Genomic DNA, 22339 nt, shown 5'->3' with positions numbered 1-22339 from the left:
GTAAGGATGAAGAAGGGATTTAAAAACAACCCTAAGGTTTCCCAGTGCTGGAGATGCAGTGAGAGGTTGTGGCCTCGAGTTTTTGAGCACAAGAGGAAAAAGAAATTGGATGGGTAAAGCTCTGATCGCCAAGTGACCAAGGGTTTTTGAATCATTAATTTAATGGATGTTATGACTTACATGGAAGCAAGACGTGCCAAATTGAGCACAGAAACGCTGTTTAAAGATAAAAACATCAGAAATTAGCAAACTAAGAGGTCAGAGGGAACTATGTAACCAAAGCCAGGTCTTCCTAGTTTTATCATATAAGCAAATTAAAAAATAAATAATATAGCATTGAAATATAATTACTGTACACTGTTGAAGTCCTTTATATTTGAGGCAAAGTTGCTTCTTGCTTATCGCTGGAAATGAGTTCACAGCCTTGCAAATTGGAACTCTGAGTCCATTTTTCTAGACATTATTACAGAAGTTGTCCTGGCCTTTTAATGGCTCTTGGACTTTGGGTGCAGATTTCACTATGCTTTCCCTGTAAAAAGGCTCGGCTATGATAGACAGGATGAGGGAAGACCTAGTGACACAAAGCATTCAGAGCTCTCTAGGAACACTAGACATTTTAATTTGGCCATGAAGAGAGACAAAAAGCTGAAAAGTCCCTCTTGAAGTATGTTAAAGAGGGCCTTGAAAATCCAGCTGAGGGGTTTATACTTACTTGGTGGGTGAGTGAAGGTTTTTAGCCAAAGAATTTGGGCATTGGAACTTTATTTTTAAAAGATTAGCTATGAAATTGTATTGATTGAGGTTGTATTGTATGAATTGATTGCAGTGGGAAAGTCAGAGAGTTAGGAGATAAGGTAGATTACTATGACAGTTTACCTTTCCATATACATAGAAGACTGTACACATAAAACTAATACCTGTATTTTACTTAATATGTAGCCAAAGGTGCTAAAGAGACAATTTATAGGAAGAACAAATAGAGATTAAAAAATACAATATGCAAAGATACACAGCCTCACTAGCAGTTAAAGAAATGTGAAATAAAATGACTTTAAGTTAGAGTATATAACTCATAATTTAAATATATACAGGACTATGAGCAGGAATATGCAGTGAAAAGCTCACTTAGACACTGCCAGTATCAGTGAAAACTAATTCAATCTTTCCATAAAGCAAGCTAGCAAAAATAATAGTGTTTTTGTATTTGTATCCAGTATTTCTAGTCTGAAAAGAAACACTCAAATAGAATAACTTCTCCCAAAGAAAAAATATATTTGCACTGAAATATTTTCAGTGGTATATCCATGAAACTAAAAACTGGAAAGCAATTTAAATGTCTACTATTTAAACAATGGTATATGGTATTATGCTTAACAGTCATTTAGAATGACAAATATGTGAGTCTACAAATTCATTTGACATTGAAAAAATATTTATTGAGTGCCTACTACATGCCAGACAGAATTGGGTATATGTGCTAAGGATACATCAAAGAACAAACATATAAAAATCTCCACTCTGATTGAAGTTAACTCTGTTGGCAAATATATGGAATATATATGCAGAAAAATGGTACTCAAAATTGCAGAAAACATCAAAATATGCACAGGGGTCATAATGCTATATAATATATATGCATTGACTTAACATTTTATTTAGAAACAATCATGTTTAATGTTCATTTATTTTTGTTTAATAACATAAGTTAATTGATTTAAATGTTAAAATGTTGAAATGCAAAAAATGCTTTCTATTCTAACTGGGAACATCCAACAACTCATTTCAGTAATTATCTAGAATTATTCATTTATTCTAACATTAAATTAGTGACTGCTTTTATTCTAATGGAGGAGCCAGGCAAGTTAAAGGTCATCAGTACAGTGTAATGCATGCCATAATAGGGAGAAAGAAAGGGGACCTTAACCTCTGATGCCTAATTCGTCAAAGGAGATGAGCAATAAGTTGATATATCAGGACACAGAGAAGCATACACTACAGCAGCCAGAGTGCACAAACAGAAGCATGAGCTGTGCTTGAGGAGCTTACACTCTCATAGGACAATGATCCATGTCTGCACTTGATCTAAATGGGCTCATATTTAAAAGAAAAGCATTGTCAAAAAACTAAAGTGTTTTGATAGTGTGTCCTTTTCTCTTATTTCAGATTCTTCCAGAAGCCAATGGGTTTTGAGATACATCCATGGGTAAAATACTTGTCACAGGCATTGTTTGGTGAGTCTGACATTTGAACATAGCAAGCATTGCCCTCCGAAACCTACGATAAAAAAAGGAAAATCTGGCATTAACCCATAATGATTTGGAACTTCTAAAGCATTTTCAAATATGGCTAAGATGCCACTACTGCCAATTTACATCTCTGGATAAATTTCTGCCTCCAACTTTAACATGTCCTGTTGAGAACCTTTATAAATATATAAAGTATATGGTACAGTTAAAGCCCATTTTGCACTATTGATTCTATAGATTTCCTGTTGAGAAACTTTATAAATATATAAGGTATATGGTACAGTTAAAGGTCAATTTTGCACTGTTGATTCTATAGATTGAAGACATCTAATAAAAGTAAATAATTATATGTATTTAAAAGGACGCTACTAATGTCAAGTGCCATGAGTTGTTTATCTGAACTAACGATGTGTATTTCATCCATCTGTTCTTCCTAGCAAGAATTTTCCAAAAGAACTACCAGCAGATTCTGAATTTAAAATGTGTTCTTCATTCTTCTTATGTGGTCTGTTTGGTCTGTAAAATTTTATGTTTCTTCACATACCTGTAGCTAAAGCTGCTTTTCCAAACATTGCCATTCCAGGATAAAATTACCTGACCTCGGCTGGACGCGGTGGCTCACGCCTGTAATCCCAGCGCTTTGGGAGGCCGAGGTGGGCGGATCACGAGGTCAGGAGTTCAAGACGAGCCTGGCCAAGATGGTGAAACCCCATCTCTACTAAAAATACAAAAATTAGCCGTGTGTGGTGGCGGGCACCTGTAATCCCAGCTACTCAGGAGGCTGAGGCAGGGAATTGCTTGAACCTGGAGGCAGAGGTTGCAGTGAGCTGAGATCACACCACTGCACTCCAGCCTGGGTGACAGAGAGAGACTCCGTCTAAACTTCACTGAGGAGGCAGAAAAGGAACATTTTGCTAAGAAACCCAAAAAAGAGAGGAGGTAAGAATTCCCTAGTATCCAGATGCCTTTTATGTTGGGACTAAACTTTTCCCTTGCATTTGAATGATATGTCTTATTTCTTGTAAATATACATCTGTGCTACCCACCAAGTGAGCCCAATGTTGCCTTGTCCATTTTCCAGTTATAGAATCCCTGTTTTCTTTGGAAACCACTATTCCATGTATTTGGGATGGGGGTAACCATTTGAACTAAGCTGACCACTGACATCCCAGGCTCTTTTCTGTCAGAGAGCCATCTGAGATGCAGTTGGCATTTGGGGATGCTTAGCTGGTAGAACTTGGGTCTGGGGTTGCCCACAATCATCTCTGCCACTGTGTGGGAAGAGTCTGTAACAAATCTGGAGCTCTAAGCATTTAAGGTCCTAGATGCTGCTCCAGTCACATGAGGCAAATGACCTTTATGCTAGATTGAAGTGGGTTTCTGTCACTTCTCTCCCAAGAAGTCTTAACATTCTTTTTATATCAGTTTTATTTTGTACTGCAAGCATTTTAGACATTACTTACTTTTTATTAGCAACCACATAAATGCAGGGGTTATAGAATGTAGAAGATTTTGCAAACAGTGGAGCTATGATGGCCATGGGGGGAGGAATCTTCTTTGGGTCACCAAAAGAAGCCCATAAGCACACGATGGAATAAGGGGACCATGCCACCAGAAACATGCAGATCATGATCACAGACATCTGAAAAGAAATAAATATTCACCAAGCCCAATACCTAAAATATTTAAATATTAATATATCTAAAGTTGGGTAAAAATCTATCTAGGTTGGAATTTGAATATGTTTATGTTTTTGATGACATAAAGGAAATAGTTGAGTTTTTTTTCTGCCTTCAATGTTCTTTTTTCAAGTGCCTGAAGTCCTCGATGATAATAAGACCTTGTGAAATGGGTATATCAAGAATATATAACATTGCTTTTAAGAATGGTACACACACATAAGGAATGCCCTCTTTCTTTCTGCGTGCTAGGGGAGAGTACAAAAGCTGACTTTGATGAAAGACAGATAAAAACCCACCCCACCCCACTTCACATCATTATGCTATGAACTCCTGGCATGGCTATTATTATTATCACCATCATTATTATTTGCTCTTACTGGGATTACCTGCTAAATTAACAAAAGTAACTTTCTAACTTTCTAAACTCAATCTGGAAACAAATACAATCCTATCTTGAGCTCAGTGAATTCTAACACAGGCCATTTCTGCTGGATATATGTTACACACAATGCAGATAATTTTGTAAAGGAGATCTCTTGCATCTTGTTTAAATGGAAAAATTATATTTTTATATTGCTTCCCTAGATTGCCTGCTAAAATTATGGAACAGAGGTTAAAGAAGACATAAACCCATAAGGACAGAGAATCAGAGATTAGATAATACATATTTTTAATGGAAAAAATGGCCATTGGATAAGTGGCAAATTATGTAAGAAACATGAGAATAATTTTATAAATAAGTAAATAAATAAACGTTAAAAAGAGCCAACTATGAGGGAAAACCAGATACAGACCAATCCATACTACAGAGCTACAGAAATTCTAGTAACAAAGGGTACCAGAAAACTCTAGATGTGGGGGTGCACATGGAGCTCAAAATAGAGCTGGTTGAAATCTACAAAGAAAGTAGACTTCCAAATCTTTACCCCTGTCCACTCAGTCTACTCAGTAACTTCCCCTTCCTCTCCCTAGAAGACTTCCAGAGGCTCAGTATAAAGAAAAAAGAAGGCTAATTTGGGAAACTCAGAACACAGAGACACCAGGTTCAGCTAAGCACTTCAGTACTGTATTGAAAAGAGGGGTACCTGTATGCTGCTCCCTCCCTGCACTGAGTGTGAAAAAACTTGGAGATAGACTTGTACCTCCCACCCAGGAACATGAAAGGAACTGATCTGCCCAGAATAAAATAGCTAAAGATACAGTTACCTAGACAGTTAGAAATTCCCCCAAACCTCCATTCCATCATTTTAGCAGGCAATCAGGAGGGAGCAACATGAAAAATATAATTTTTCCATTTAAACAAGATACAAGAGAGCTCCTTTACAAAATTATCTGCATCATGTGTAATATATATCCAGCAGAAATGGCCTGTGCTAGAATTCACTGAGCTCAAGATAGGATTGTATTTGTTTCCAGATTGAGTTTGGAAGTTAGAAAAAAAATTTTTTTGATTAGCAGATAATCACAGTGAGAGCAAATAATAATAATGATGATGGTGGTCATAATAGTAATAATAACTACAGAGACAATTAGAAATTCCCCCAAAAGAAACATCTTGCTAATGAGCATCTCCATGCTTACAATCAACATTTTTAATGCATTACTCTTAAGTATGAAGGGACAATCATTGACCACCAGATATTAAGAAAACTTTTACATTGACAGGCAAAGAAAAAAAAAAACAGTGCAAGAACTCAGGGGAAACAAAAATATGTGGTAAACAGAAGGAAGTATAAATATATACATAATATCACAGAAATAACAGGAGATATACATCCATAAAACAAGGAGAGAATAGAGTATAAAATAGCTGTTTTATCAATAAAAATGGTTTTTAACTCTAGAAGAGAACCCAGGCAATACCATTCAGGACATAGGCACAGGCAAAGATTTCATGATGAAGATGCCAAAAGCAATTGCAACAGAAGCAAAAGTTGACAAATAGGATCTAATTAAACTAAAGAGCTTCTACACAGCAAAAGAAACTATAAACAGAGTAAACAGACAACCTACAGAATGGGAGAAAATTTTTGCAATCTGTGCATCTGACAAAGGTCTAATATCCAGCATCTACAAGGAACTTAAACAAATTTATAAGATAAAAACAAGCAACCCCATTAAAAAGTGGGCAAGGGACATGAACAGGCATTTCTCAAAAGAAGACATATATGCGGCCAAGAAACGTGAAAAAAAAAAAGCTCATCACTGATCATGAGAGAAATGCAAATCAAAACCACAATGAGATACAATCTCATACCAGTCAGAATGGCTGCTAATAAAAAGTCAAAAAATAACAGATGCTGGTGAGGTTGTGGGAAAAAAACACTTTTACACTCTTGATGGGAGTATAACTTAGTTCAACCATTGTGGAAGATTGTGTGTGGCAATTCCTCAAAGACCTAGAGACAGAAATACCATTTGTCCCACCAATTCTTTTACTGAGTATATACCCAAAGGAATATAAATCATTCTATTATAAAGACACATGCACATGTATGTTTATTGCAGCACTATTCACAATAGCAATCATGGACATGACATGGAATTAACCTAAATTCTCATCAATGATAGACTGGATAAAGAAAATGTGGTACATATACACCATGGAATACCATGCAGCCATAAAGGAATGAGATCATGTCCTTTGCAGGGACATCGATGGAGCTGGAGGCCATTATCTTTAGCAAACTAATGCAGGAACAGAAAACCAAATACCGTATGTTCTCACTTATAAGTGGGAGCTAAATGATGAGAACACATGGACACACAGCGGAAGCAACACACACTGGGGCTTGTTGAAGGGTAGAGGGAGGGAGGAGGGAGAGGATCAGGAAGAACAGCTAATGGATGCTGGGCTTAATACCTGGATAGTCTGTGCAGCAAACCACCATGGCACACGTTTACCTATGTAACAAACCTACACGTCGTGCACATGTACCCCTGAACTTAAAATAAAAGTTGGAAATTTTTAAAAAATGGTTTTTCTCCTATCTGTAAAAGTGAGAGTAGAATGTAAAAAATGTTACAGAAAGGTTGTATGATATTATCAGGCTGGGAACAGGGGGAGGTGAATCAGGTGAATTATATCAGTGCAGGGTCGGATCCTGTTTTTATTTAAAATTTCTATTTTGTTCAACATAATTTTTACATTAATATTGTTTTTTAAGTACTACATTAAACCACTTTTTTTATTAATGAGTTTTTTGGTGCTTGCTTGAATTTTGCACCCAAGGGTTGGCCTTCACTATCCTCACCCTTATCCTAGACCTAAATATGGTTAAGCAAATCTCCCAGAAAGTAGAAACAAAAAGAAACAAACAACAACCACAAAAGAAACAAACAAAAATAGACAATATAGGAGAGAAAATTTAAGAAAATCAGAAGGTAAATCTAGCAGATTAAATATCTAAATAAAAGGAATTCCAGGGAAAGAGAAGAAAAGAAAAAACAGAGGGACTGAAATAATCAGAGAAATGATACTAGAAATCTCTTAGAAGAGGAAGACTGGAGTCTCCACACTGAAAGTACTCACCAAGTACCCAGCACTGGATAAATACTCATATCAAGGTGCATCAGTATACATTTTCAGAAAACTAGAGACATAGAGAAGATCCTATAAGCTTCCAGAGAGAACCCACAGATCACTACAGAGCATCAACCACCAGAATGCCATCAGCCTTTGTAGCAGCAATGCTGGAAGCTAGGAGACTGTAGAGCAATGCCTTCAAAACTCTTTGAATATTACTTTTGCACCTAGAATTCTAGACCAGGCAAACAATCAGTCAAACATGATAGTAAAATTAAGACATTTTCAGTCATGCAAAGTCTTAAAAAATTTACCTCTCCCATAACCTCAGGAATTAATTGAAGAATGTGCTCCACCAAATCAGAGGAAATAAACTAAGAAAAAAAAAAGGAAGACAAGCATTCCAGAAAACAGGGGATTTGACCCTGGAAGGAGGTGAAAGCATCCTGAGCTGGTGATGAAGGGAGGCCTGAGGATGTTGGCTTTCTGAGCAGTGGTCCTCAGGAGCAATCAGTTCAAAGCAGAGCAAGAGGCCCCAGGGAACCAGGAGGATGGCTCCAAGAAGAGGATAAGGTTCATCACATCTGTGGTGTGTTTAAACATACTGAGAGCAGAGAAAGAGCCTCTTTATCTAACCAAATATTGTTAACATTATACTGACAGGTAAGGAGAGAGAAAGGTGTGGAGGAGGAGTTGGGCAGGTGGGTGGTATAAGAGAATAAATCCTCATCATCCATAGTAGGAAATCAAGAGATGATGACCAACAAAAATATCCAAAAGAGCAAACAGTATATCATTCAGAAATAAGAAGGCAAGTGGCCAGGCGCATTGGCTCACACCTGTAATCCCAGCACTTTGGGAGGCCAAGGCAGGTGGACCGCCTGAGGTCAAGAGATCAAGACCAGCCTGGCCCAACATGGTGAAACCCCATCTCTACTAAAAGTACAAAAAAAATTAGCCAAGTGTGGCAGCGGGTGCCTGTAATCCCAGCTACTGGGGAGGCTGAGGCAGGAGAATCACTTGAACCTGGGAGGCGGAGGTTGCAGTGAGCCGAGATCGTGCCATTGCACTCCAGCCTGGATGATAAGAGTGAAACTCCATTTCAAAAAACAAAAGCAAAAAACAAAAATAAAAGCAAAAAAAGAAATGAAGAGGCAAACACAGAAGAAAGAGCTGGGGCGTGAGAATTGGAGATGAGGGAGAGAAGACTGCAGTGGTCCCAGGGACTCTTTCAACTATGAGTGGGTAAAAGCTCCATGACAACAATTTTTCAAGGATTTTGATCTCTTACCTTTGTTACATCTATCTGATCTGACCAGTCTCTGTTGAGGGACTCAGTGCAGTCACTGGTAGTGTGATGTTTAATGGATAGCGTGACATGGTAATAGCAGTAAAACATCACTGTCAAGGGCACAATAAAATTTATCGCAATAACTGTCATGGTGTAAGACACAAAAGATCTGAAAATAAGAAAAGGCAATCATGATTGCTCATTTAATGTCCTAAGTGGGAGAAGGAGAAAGAGGAGATAATTATTAAAAACAATACTGGTAGTCATTATATTGCTAAATAATTTTAGAAGTATATTTGACTTTTAGTTCATTTAGGCCCGGAGTTGGCAAACTATGGACTGTAGGCCTATTTCAGCCTATCACTCATCTTTGTAAATAAAGTTTTATTGGAACACAGCCATGTACCCTCATTTACATACTGGCTATGGCTGCTTTTACAGGACGATGACAGAGTTGAAGAGCTGTGATAGAGAACATCTGGGCTATAAAGCCTAAATTATTTACTTTTAATTCTTTTCAAGACATAATCTTGCTCTGTCACCCAGGCTGGAGTGCAGCGGTGCAATCACGTCTCACTGTAGCCTTGAACTCCCCAGCCCAAGCCAATCTCCATTTTAGCCAACCGAGTAGCTAAGACCACAGGCATAAACCACCACAGCCACCTAATTTCCCACCCCCCCACACCACCCTCTGCTTTTTTTTTTTTTTTTTTTTTTTTTTTTTTGTAGAGACAGGGTCTCAATATGTTGCCCAGGCTGGTCTCAAACTCCTGGGGTGAAGTGATCTTCCTGCCCCAGCCTCACAAAGTGCTGGGATTACAGGCATGAACCACTGTGCCCAGCCTTTACTTTTTGAATCTACAGAAAAAAATTTAGATCGGGTTTGAGATCTAGAAATTTTCTGTTCATTTCCTTCATTTCCTCTAATGAACTAAATTATTATCTTGTTCCTGGAAAATATAAAGAAGCCTCACTAACTAGCAGGCAAATCTTTGCAGTGACCGTGCTTTTGCTACGCAGTTCTCAGAATGTGCTTGAACACCAGACCATCTTGAAAAGACAGCAGGGAGGCAGCCTGGGCTTTTGCCAGAACTGCACACTCTGTCTAGCTTCATTAACCCTTTTCCTGCTCATGAGCCTACCTTTGAAATGTGCAAATATTGGAAGGGTGATTGGTACCCTGCATTGCTGCCTTAAGAGAGAACACAGGGGAGGGAGGAAGGAATGGGGTAAAGGAGACAAAGGGAGCTGGATGACCTTTACTTGCAAACAAGCATAAGTCACTTTTCTCAATTCCGTCTTTGAACTGAGAATCACATCATCACTACCAGGGAAGCGCTTCGCCACCTTCTGTATGAGGAACACATGATCTGAGCTTAAATTTGAAAGGGTGAGAAAATGTCTACATTAGAAGCATTTGATTATAAAGTGTAAACTTGTCTCTTACCTATCATTTTTCCTCCAGTTTATGGTACACGTAGCACCAGTAGGATCTGGGGCATAACTAGCCCACCCTATGATAGGCATCAAAGCCCAAAACAGGCCATTGATCCAGGCTCCCAGAATCAAGCCGATGTAAGTGTTGGTGGTCATTCTTCTCCCTATTATCAAGCATAAGAAATATTAGCAACATTTGCCATTAATGGGACTCACTTTTTTAAACTTGCTTGATTTGTAAGTGTTATCAAGTAGATTCTTTACAGAGCACTTTGGTTGGCCTTAGGAGCCAAAATATGAGTGCAACACCTAATAAAAGTAACACAAATATTCTCCCTTTTACTAAGCCTATCTACATAAGTTCACATTCTGGAAAAAAAAAAGATATTTAAGCTGAAACCTAAATGAGAAAAGAATCAGCCATAGGATAAGCAGGAAGAGTAGCTTTCCAAATCTAGCAAAACAGCAGGTATGAAAACCTCACTTTGGGCTTGGACCATACCTCAAAGTGTGAATAGCCTTATGAAATTTGGATTTTATTCTAAGTACAATAAGAAGCCATTGAAACATTTGAACAATTATTGCCAGAGAAATAAAACTGACCCTAACTACAAACCATTAGGTTTATATTTTAGCGTATATATATATTGAGTGGCCATTAGTCAAGAAATGGATTCATTAAGAAAGCTGAGAAAAGTGTTGTACCTACGTCAGGAAGGCAGATGGTCAGGTATCGGTCCACAGCCACGACCGTGAGTAATCCAATGCTTGCCATTCCAAAAAAAATATTCAATCCAGCATAAACCTGAAAACCAAAATTGAAAAGACTCTACCATTCTAAACACCCTCCCAAGAAACATTAAATTTTTGTCCATTGTTAGAATATATCTCAAATATACTAAAGGTTTTTTACTTTACTACTTTAAAATACATCTTCATTGTCAAATTATAACTGGTTTAATAAAAGAATTTATGGAAAGTAATTTGTAATTTCATTAACTAAAATGGACTTTTTTGAAAATTTTAAGACTTACAGTGAAATTTCTTTACAACACTCTATGAACAGAGTGCAGAACAACCACAAACCAGCAAAAGACTAGTATTCAGAACATGGGCAATTCAACAGGAGGAAAAGACAAACTCAATAGAAAAATGGCCAGATGACGAACGGGGTATTCACACAAGCCCATTAGCATTTGAATGTTTATAACATAAGACATACAACCACAATAAATATTCAAAGAAATACTGATTATAAGATGGCATTTCACACTCAAGAAAATGAAAATTTAAAAGTCTGACAATCCCAAATGTTAAGGAGAATGTGGAGTAATAGATGTTCTCATAATTTGAATAACTGTTTTGGACAGCAATTTGGCTACTTCTGATAAAGTTGAAGATGAACATTCTCTACAACTTAACCATTCCACTCCTAAGCAATGTGGCTAAAGAAACTCACATATTGCAGAAGGAGACATATGTAAGAACATTTATTGAAGCCTTGTCTGTGGCAGAAAAAAAAAATTGGGGGGCCGGGCGCAGTGGCTCACGCCTGTAATCCCAGCACTTTGGGAGGCCGAGGCGGGCGGATCATGAGGTCAGGAGATAGAGACCATCCTGGCTAACACGATGAAACTCCGTCATTACTAAAAAAAAAAAAAATACAAAAAAATAAATTAGCCAGGCTTGGTGGCAGGCACCTGTAGTCCCAGCTACTCGGGAGGCTGAGGCAGGAGAATGGTGTGAACCCGGAAGGCAGAGCTTGCAGTGAGCGGAGATCACGCCACTGCACTCCAGCCTGGGCAACAGAGTGTGACTCCATCTCAAAAAAAAAAAAAAAGGAAAAGAAAAAAAATGGCAACAAAGGTCCAGTAAGAGTAAAATGAAAATCTACATTGGGCTTTCTATGTTCACAAAATGGAATATTATATAGCAGTTAAAATGAATGACTTACAGTCATATCCATCAACATGGATAAACCTCAAAAACATAATATCTAACAATGAAAGGAAATCGCATAATGCAAATAATATGATATCATTTACACAAAACCTGAAGTATTCAGACAGTATCTGGTTTATGTGCACATATATTAGAGAGAAAAACATTCATGGGAGGAATAAGATTGAAGATGGCATGCGGTGGCCTTCATCATTATCTGTATAGTTTTATATCTTTAAAAAGAAAAACAATCTGAAGCACAGATTGCGAAACATTAAGATTTAACAAAACTGGTTGGTACTTACGTGGTTATTCAGTATTCACTACTACTTTCATTTTATTCTCTATAGTTTTTAGCTTATGATAGTAAACTGCTAAAAGAATTAGGCCAAAAGTAATATTTGCTTACTGTCTTAAGGCAAATTAATATTAACTCATTTCCTTTTTACTAAAAAATAACAAATACATTTAGTAACAATTCTCATGGAGGACTTTCTATAGGAAAAACTTCAACAACATGGTAGCTTAACTATCTTCCATAATATTATGATTAAATCACTACTTTATTGTTTCAGATGAAAGCAGGGTATTTTTTTTAATTTGCAATATGCAAATATTTATTTGCATATGCAAATCAGCACTCTTCTCCTTTAGTTGAATGCTAGTTATTTTGTTTGTTTCTTCCTTTGAGTTGGGAGAATTTTGAAAATATAACAACAGCTGGTGATTTAATTTCTCTTATTAAAGAATATATTCCTAGTCACTTCTGTTGTTTTCCATAAAAGCACTGTATCTATTATTCTACAATATTCAATTTAAACTCTTGGGATTCGTTTTAGACATTTAAATTTACATTTATTTGATCTATTTATTTTGCTTTCATTCCAATGATCTCCAATACCTGACAGCCTGCGTATCCAAATTTCCAACTTCCATACAGATCTGAGGCAGCAGACATGGGATAGCCAATGCTACTGACCCCTATATCAGTAACAGCCAGGTTAATAATAATTGCATTTGTGGGTGTCCGAAGTTCCTTGTACTTAATGAAGATGCCCAGAACTATTATGTTGCTGATAATACTTATCATACCTGAGAACACACACAAAAATATGATGCATTTTGTTTAATTTGAATGTTTCAAAGTAGACTCAAAATTAAATATTTAAGCCCCTTTAAAAACATAACAGATCTATTTTAGTTCATTTATTTGAAGAGCTCCTGCTGTTCTTAAAACTGTATGTAACATCTTCACATCCCTTCTGTGAAATAGAAATGAGAAAATTAAAACACAAAGAATCTGGTAATTGCACAAGGCAGCACTGAAGGTTGGTTTTAATGTCTTCGCTATTGAGTGTTCTGTCCTTGAAACTTCTTCATTGGCTTTCATACCATTCCTGCTGATTTTTAGGACAAATGTATGACTGACCATACCCTCTTTTTGTCAGCTTAACTTCCTCCTCTTCCTTCCTGGGGTCTGGGGCTCTTCTTTTTCGATAGTTGCCTTTCTCAAGCTTCAATTATCATTCTATCCTCACAGCACCTTTGTCACTATTTTCAGCCATGACATAAGCTCCAGTTCCACATCTTCTTTTTTCATTGAACTCATTGTCGTTTACTAAGCATCTACCATATGGAAGCTCATATGACTATTCCAGTATTTCTTGAAACTCAGCATGTCCAAATTCTTCATTCCAACACACACACACACACACACACACACACACACACTACCCCAATAGAAGAATGCATACTACAAGATTTGACTATCCAGAGAGGAAGTTGAGCCAGCTTTTTGGTCCATAGAGAAGCCTCACAGCTGATACCACCTTAATCAAGTTTCTGGAAATCAAGTTTCCAGAACCTCAGTGTTGTCAGTGCCCCAGATTGGTTGCACTGAGGTAGACAGATAACTAAACTTATTAACCAGAATGCCACTGTTTTATTTTACACTGAGAAATACTGTTGAGTGTACTGGATGTGCATGTTCAACATCCCCTACATGTGCCAGATATGGGCATACTAGATCCTAAAGGGGTGTGAGGGGGTGGGGTGTGAGTAGATTTCAGCCAAGAAGCTAGAATCATTACTGGATTGTTAGAGACTAAAGGAGTGTTGTGCAACAAGCAGGAATAGAGTTGAGTTCCCCATCAAGAAAAGAATTACTTGGTGATCAATCCCCAACTATTGTCAGAGAGGGACAGTTTCCAAGCACCAACATACAACATCAGCTCAGTAAAAACTTTTAACATATCTTGGCACTTCAGTCAGAACTTCTGCCTTAGCCTGTTAAACTAACCTTCCAGATTCCTGTTCTTTTCCCCTCCTTGCTTCTGGCAGAATCAGCTTGCTATAACATAGACTTAACCATGGTTCTTCTCCTCCCGAAAACTTGTAGTATTTCCCACTGGCTGTGGGATAACAATCCCAATGTCCCGACCTGATGTTCCAGGCTCTTTGCCTCATCTGTTGTCACTCTCTAGAAGCAAATTTCTACACTTGTCAAGTGAACTCTCCATTCTAGTTTTTCCCCAGATACACCATGCTTGACTCATATTTCTCCCACTTGGAGCGCCCTGCTCCTTCTCTTTTCCTATCCAAATGCCATCCATCCTTCAAACTTCAGTTCAAGCCCCTAAGCGTTATCCTACCCACACTATCCTCTCCTCCCTAAATTTCCGAACTACTTGCTTATGATTAACTTAGTCTTATGTAACACTGTATAGTTTAACTGTTACTTTTCCTTGTCTTTTCATGTGGATTTCAGGCTCCTCATGATTTCTGTGGTTTTTGAATACGTGACATACAGCAGATTTATTTAATAAGTGGGCTACAACTAAAACCCATATTGCTTAATTTCTATCATTCCTTCAAGATAATTAGCACACAATGACAGCAAATTTGATGATTCTTTGGCCCTACTTTTAGCATCTAGGATTGTAACATGTATACAAGATATACTCCGAAGAATTTAATGAAATGAAGACTCTTTCTGGGCTAGCTACAAATTCAATGACTTTCTAAAGTTAGATAAAAACAGTGCAGTAAATTGCTGCCTACCAAGTACGCAACCAGAATAAAGGAACTATAATTCTGGGAGTCTTAGAAATAATGGGGGTTATGAACTAAACAGTTTAGCCCTTTTCTCTATTCTCTCTGCAGCTGTACCAAGCACACTGCCTTGTTTCCACAGCTCTAGGTCTTCTAATGAGTATATAATAGATCACCTAGTTGTTAGATTTTAGTTAAGTCCCATTTCACAGTCAGTCTGAACACTAAGTAGCACTTGATGTTGACTTCTCCTTCACTCTTGAAACATTCTCCCTCTCCCCCTCCCCCTCCCCCTTCCTCTCCCTCTCCCCTTTGCATGGTCCTCGTCTCCCCTTTGCACAGTCTCCCTCTGATGCCGAACCGAGGCTGGACTGTACTGCCGCCATCTCAGCTCACTGCAGCCTCCCTGCCTGATTCTCCTGCCTCAGCCTGCCGAGTGCCTGGGATTGCAGATGCGTGCCACCACACCTGACTGGTTTTCGTATTTTTTGGTGGAGATGGGGTTTCGCCGTGTTGGCCGGGCTGGTCTCCAGCTCCTGACCGCGAGTGGTCTGCCAGCTCGGCCTCCCGAGGTGCCGGGACTGCAGACGGAGTCTCGCTCACTCATTGCTCAATGTTGCCCAGGCTGGAGTGCAGTGGCATGATCTCGGATCACTACAACCTCCACCTCCCAGCCGCCTGCCTTGGCCTCCCAAAGTGCCGAGATTGCAGCCTCTGCCTGGCTGCCACCGCATATAGGAAGTGAGGAGCATCTCTGCCTGGCCGCCCATCGTCTGGGATGTGAGGAGCCCCTCTGCCTGGCCGCCCAGTCCGGGAAGTGAGGAGCGCCTCTTCCCGGCCGTCATCCCGTCTAGGAAGTGAGGAGCGTCTCTGCCTGGCCGCCCATCATCTGGGATGTGGGGAGTGCCTCTGCCCCACCGTCCCGTCTGAGATGTGAAGAGTGCCTCTGCCCGGCTGCGACCCCGTCTGGGAACTGAGGAGCCTCTCTGCCCCGCCGCCACCCCGTCTGGGAGGTGAGGAGCGTCTCTGACCGGCAGCCCCGTCTGAGAAGTGAGGAGCCCCTCCACCTGGCAGCCGCCCCGTCTGGGAAGTGGGGAGCCCCTCCGCCCGGCAGCTGCCCCGTCTGGGAAGTGAGGAGCGTCTCCGCCCGGCCGCCGCCCCATCTGGGAGGTGGGGGGCCCCTCTGCCCGGCCGCCACCCCGTCTGGGAGGTGTACCCAACAGCTCATTGAGAAGGGGCCATGATGACAATGGCGGTTTTGTCGAATAGAAAAGGGGGAAATGTAGGGAAAAGAAAGAGAGATCAGATTGTTATTGTGTCTGTGTAGAAAGAAGTAGACATAGGAGACTCCATTTTGTTCTGTACTAGGAAAAATTCTTCTGCCTTGGGATGCTGTTAATCTATAACCTTACCCCCAACCCCGTGCTCTCTGAAACATGTGCTGTGTCCACTCAGGGTTAAATGGATTAAGGGCGGTGCAAGATGTGCTTTGTTAAACAGATGCTTGAAGGCAGCATGCTCGTTAAGAGTCATTACCACTCCCTAATCTCAACTACCCAGGGACACAAACACTGCGGAAGGCGGCAGGGCCCTCTGCCTAGGAAAACCAAAGACCTTTGTTCACATGTTTATCTGCTGACCTTCCCTCCACTATTGTCCTATGACCCTGCCAAATCCCCCTCTCCGAGAAACACCCAAGAATGATCAATAAATACTAAAAAAAAAAGAAACATTTTCCTTCTTATCTTCTGTGACTTCCGTGCAATCTCTTCGACAGACCCTTCTTGATCTACTTTCTGGCCTTTCTTTCTCCATCTATGTCTTATTAAATATGTGCATTGTCCAGCCTTCTGTCCTAGATCCCTTTCTTTTCACATTTAACACATACTCTGAGTGATTTCTTCATACCCAAGGCTATACTCTGATATTTTTCAGCCTCCGGACACTCAAACCCATGTGTCCAGCTTTTTATTGGACACCTCTCAAACTGAACTGAGAGACTTTTTCTCCTGCCTCAAACCTGTTCTTCCCCAGGTGTGTTCCCATCTGATGAAGAGCATCACCATCTATTCAGTGGCTCAAAAAAGAAACCTAGGCATCATCTTTGATACTTCTCTCCTTCTCCCACAATCCCATCATCCAATCATCAATTCCACCTTCTGGCTCTTGAATGTATCTACTTTTTTCTGTCCCCACTGCAATTACTCCCTCCTCAGAATCACTGCAATGGCCTCCTATGTGGTCCCTTAGCTACCACTATAGCACATTTCTAAAACACAAATCAGATCATGTCACTCCCATTTCAAACCCTTCAGTGACTCCCTGTCACCTTTAAAACTTAGACGGCTCATCACTGTCTGGTACTCAGCCATCTTTTTCAACCTCTCACCCTTAATTTTACAGTTCATCCATAATGATTTATTTCAGATCCTCAAATTCACCATGTCCTCTTACCTCCCAGCCTTAACTGGGGAAAGGGAGAGTGCTCAAGGACACTAAATTAACAAAATGTCTGTTGCACTGGAAGTTGTAACAGTTTATAGGAGCCAAACTATACATGAAAGATCAAATTAAAAATTAAATAAAAAATAAAAAATCTAAATAGGCTCTTGGTAAAAGTAACAAATGAAATAAATGCTTTCACTACACCCTTTCCTCATAGTTTTGGTTTTGATTTGCAACTTTAAGTGAGTTTTGTTAAAGGAGGAAAGTTAGGGGATCTAAAGAAAAACAGATGCTTGATACAGGGGCAGAACAAAAGCATAAAGAGGTCAGCTATGCTTCCTTCAGTGGATCCACCAGAAACACAAGCAAACAACACACACTCATTGTATACCTTGATAAAGCTGACTCTTGGATTTATATGTGAGGGCTCTAGAACCAAAATGCCTGGGTTCAAATCCTGGTGTAGCTACTTAGTAAATGTGTGTGCTGGACAAGTTTCTTAAGCTCTTCATCTGCATAAACTAGAGAAATAAAACTGAAGAGTAACTTACTAAATTAGTGTAAGGATGAATTATTCTGTATGTGTAAGGTTTTAGAACAGTGCTTGGTATATAGCAAGTATTCAAATGATAACATTAGTAGCAGTAGTGGTAAGATTACTATTATTAATACTGTTACAGAGATAAGAACTAAATAGAATATTTTCTGCATGCTAATTTTGTAACCAGGTCAAAAAGGATAGTTTTGGTTGTTTTTTGTTTTTTTTTTTTTGTTTTTTGTTTTTTGTTTTTTGGTCATCTACAAATAACTAACTAAACCAAACACTTGTATACAAAGTATTTCCATGTAATTGTTAGGAGATTTTCTCAGTCTTTTTTGCAATTACAAAAAAACTAGAACTTGTCTAGTACTTATCATAGAGGTATTCAAATGAACGAGATAATGTCACTAAAATCGCAAAACTTAACTGAGGAACTCAATTTCTAGTACTAGAAGTAATATGCTGAATTATAAGGAAGAAACTAAACAATTATAAACTGGGTATAGGATGGTGTGTTATACTTTTCACTCTACTTTTGAATGTTTGAAAATTTTTATAAAAGTCAATCCAAAAAATAATGAACTCAATATAAGAGTTACTTCTACAACTCGTTAGAGTAAAGTTGAAAATTAAGTGATTGCTCAATAAAAAAGTTACACAATTCAATGATACATTAAAAAGATAAAAAGTTTCTGTCATTCCCCCATCCCTTTTTTTCTGCAAACAATCCTTTACATCAATGAGTGTGTAGGGAGGAAAGGGAAAAAGAAACAAATATTTGTCCAACACCTACTATATGGCATTTATGTGTCACTTAATTTTACTCCTTATAACAATCATGACAGGTAACTTATTCTTATCCTTGTTTTACAGATGAGAAAATGGAAGAACAAAAAGGGAAGATACTTGCTCACAGTTGCAAATATACTAAAAGATGAAATCCAAAACTCAAGTTTTCCAATAAGCATTCTGGAACAAGCTGAATTTTCAGACTCTGTCCTCAATGACAATATACTCTGCTCTGTCTTCTTAGGACTTTTTCTTTCCAGAACCTTTAAGTTCTTAGCTAAATTCTACCACCAAGAACAAAAATATGAGGGTTATGTATAAGAATAGTAAATGACATAAAAATATATTTTTGCCATGCTGCATACTCTTCTCCAATAAAAACTTTAACAATCCAATAACCAAATACATAGATTTTTATAAAAGAACCATTTATCACATAGAAAACTTTTCTCAGCCCCACTTCACTGCTCTTACATTATTTATCAAAATTCAAAATAACCTGTGACAATGGCCATCACTAACAATGCTTTCACTTATTCTTTCACCCACATTCTCTTATTTGATCTTTACAGCCCAGAAATACAATATTATCATCATGGTAAAGCTTGTTGCTTTACCAACAAGCAAGCCAAGTCAGGATAAACGACTTGTCAAGGTTGGCCAATAATATGGAACTTGAAACAATGCATGCCTTATGCTGAAAACTTCTGCCTTTCTTCACCCATTCTAAAGAAAGATAACTTACTTAAATATCCATACCTGCCATAATCAAGTAAGTTGCAACAATATTGTGTTCAGTCTGTGAAAAGACCGAGCCATCTTCATTTTTAGAGTCTGAACTGTTGCCTAAATTATTTCTTAGCATTTTGGAGGGAAGATACCAAAACACCCTTCATAATAAGCCTTCGATAATTATGAACTGCTTTATGAGCTACTGAGGAAAGATTTTTTAGGACCAATCATTTCCACTTAGAGACCTCAAAGAAGGGCCTTTTCATAGAGGCCCTCCCTTAACAAATTTAATTGGGCTAAAGAGGAAAGGACTTTAATTCCCAGAATAAGGGAAAAGCCTATTAGCAAAACAAAAAGAAATACCAAGCACCACACATTTTAACCTATTTGGGCATCAGTCTTCTATCTAAGGAGATTATCAAGCACACACATCCTATTTAACAATAAACAAACTCAGGAAATCAGTATAGGAGCCAGCCTTAGTCCTCTAAAACTATTCGGATTAAGGTCCCTGTTTTCTGTTGACCATTCAAGTCTTTCCATTTCGGCTCCTTTTGTTTTTTTTTTCTTAACAATTTAAATATTAGTGATAAAGAAGTAGTCTCCTTCCTACTTCCAAATCTCACTCTCCTAAAGGTACCAGTATTGTTTGGTTCATATCCTTTCTTAGGCTTTTCTCTGCTTATACACATATTCATACAAGTGTTTCAGGTTTCCTCCACTTTTTTCTTATAAATAAAAATGAGGGAAAAAAATAAGTACAAATGTATATATATAATGCAACTTGTTTTCCCGTAAGGCTGTATTATAATATCCAAGTTAATAAGCCCAGAATCTAATAAAGTCTAATTTATTAGTAGCTATGTATTTCATAGCATGGATATAATATGATCAACTCCACCATCCGTTAATTTCCCCTATAGTTTGATATGCACATGAGTAATTAATATTATCTGATGATAGTAATCATTGTATACTTTGCCAAAGTATCTGAATTCAATCACTGATATTGTAAAGTACAGAATAAAAATATTCTGGATTATCACATTACAACCTGAAAACCAACCTGAACATGTTTAGTTAGAATAATAAGGTATCCCTATTACCTTTTTTCCCATATTCTTTATGCCATTAACATTATTAAAATCTGATTCTCCTCAGTTTCCTAAAATCAGTAAACATTAGAGAAATGCTTAGATGCACCAAAGTTAACAGTGTAAGCATAAATCAGAACCACTAGAGGGCTATATTTACCCACTTAGTTTAATTTTATAAAAATCCTAGAATGGCACAGCAGAAACCTAAGATAATCCTTTTGCTTCAGTTCTCTTGCCTGTGTATAAACTCAAGATGAACAGGTTGATTTATCTGTCCCAAATCTTATAGCTACCAGTACTCACATTTTTATAAATGTAATATTGTTATACCTATACTAGAAAAGCGAATCTCGTCAGTATTGTTTTCAAATGACCCTAGAGCAAAAAACATAATACCCAAGAAGAAATCACTCCCTTTAAAAAGTCTCTGTCTTTTCTTTCATTCAATATGCAAAACAAAACTTAAAATTTTTGAATTTGCTTTGGGTCATACTACCTTCCTTTTCTGTAATAAGTTATACCTAGTTGTAGCATCCATGAAAAATTTTCCAGAAATAATTATTTCTAAGAACTGAAAAATATATAATTTCAGATAGCTTTCTGCTGCAGATGAAAGTTTTGATATGAGTGAGGTAGGTGCATTCGAAGTTCTTTTTTATGCTTCCTTCATGGGTGATACAGAAAAGCTATATTGGGATAAGGCTTAGAAATACATGTGGATTTGATTCAAAATGAAATGCCTCAAAAAAACCCAGAAACTAGGCCAGGCGCAGTGGCTCACACCTGTAATCCCAGCACTTTGGGAGGCCAAAGCAGGCGGATCACCTGAGGTCAGGAATTCGAGACCAGCCTGACCAACATGGAGAAACCCCATCTCTACTAAAAATACAAAATTAGCCGAGCATGGTGGCGCATGCCTGTAATCCCAGCTACTCGGGAGGCTGAGGCAGGAGAATCGCTTGAACCCGGGAGGTAGAGGTTGCAGTGAGCCGACATTGCACCATTGCACTCCAGCCTGGGCAACAAGAACAAAACTCCGTCTCAAAAAATAATAATAATAAATAAACAAATAAATAAACCCAGAAACTATAAGGAAAAAAAAGGAAAAGATGTGGAAATAAAAGCTTAAAGATGGACAATAACCAAAAGATATACATAAGCTAAACGGTAAAATTCCCAAGTGGTTTGTCTACTGATCTATATGTTATTTCCATTATTGCCATTTTAGATTTATTTTTAATGTTAAAAAAACAAACTGTAGAAATGTTGCGCTATTATTATTTGTCCTTGGGACAATGCCATCACCCTTTGGTGCTTACTAACATCTTTTCCAAACCACGAGCAAAAGCCCTGGCCCTAACACTCCATGAAAATTTCATCACCACAATTCTAAATCAAATAATCTCCTGTCCCAAGCTGTAAAAGCATAACTGCCTATTCCTGTAAAAACTGTAATTTTCAACACATTTGCTCATCATATATATTAATGGCCTACGTATTTATTCATCCTGCTGCAATTCCATCAATCAGAAAAAGATAAAACCACAAATACTGACAAAGA

General features: G+C 38.2%; 1 protein-coding gene across 1 annotated transcript; it reads right to left on the bottom strand.

Moving 5' to 3' along the window:
• Window positions 1–1634: 1634 nt before the first annotated feature.
• RRH (retinal pigment epithelium-derived rhodopsin homolog) lies at window positions 1635–19943 on the bottom strand. Its single transcript, XM_003830020.6, has 7 exons — window positions 19709–19943; window positions 13025–13215; window positions 10888–10987; window positions 10193–10346; window positions 8746–8914; window positions 3710–3888; window positions 1635–2274 (listed from the first exon to the last, which is right to left on the bottom strand). The coding sequence occupies exons 1-7, from the start codon at window positions 19812–19814 to the stop codon at window positions 2160–2162; spliced, it is 1014 nt and encodes a 337-aa protein (XP_003830068.1). The 5' UTR covers window positions 19815–19943; the 3' UTR covers window positions 1635–2159.
• Between the last annotated feature and the right edge of the window lie 2396 nt (window positions 19944–22339).

This window comes from Pan paniscus, chromosome 3, assembly GCF_029289425.2.
Source record: "Pan paniscus chromosome 3, NHGRI_mPanPan1-v2.0_pri, whole genome shotgun sequence".
Classification (NCBI taxonomy): domain Eukaryota; kingdom Metazoa; phylum Chordata; class Mammalia; order Primates; family Hominidae; genus Pan; species Pan paniscus.
Note: the sequence above shows the minus strand (reverse complement) of the source record. Positions and strands in the feature narration are given on the sequence as shown.

Coding starts and splice junctions, on each gene's coding strand:
- RRH (XM_003830020.6), bottom strand. CDS start 19,814: ATGCTAAGAAATAATTTAGGCAACAGTTCAGACTCTAAAAATGAAGAT. Junction 13,216..19,708: donor AACTTACTTGATTATGGCAG/GTATGGATATTT, acceptor GTGTGTTCTCAG/GTATGATAAGTATTATCAGC. Junction 10,347..10,887: donor CATCTGCCTTCCTGACGTAG/GTACAACACTTT, acceptor GCTTGATAATAG/GGAGAAGAATGACCACCAAC.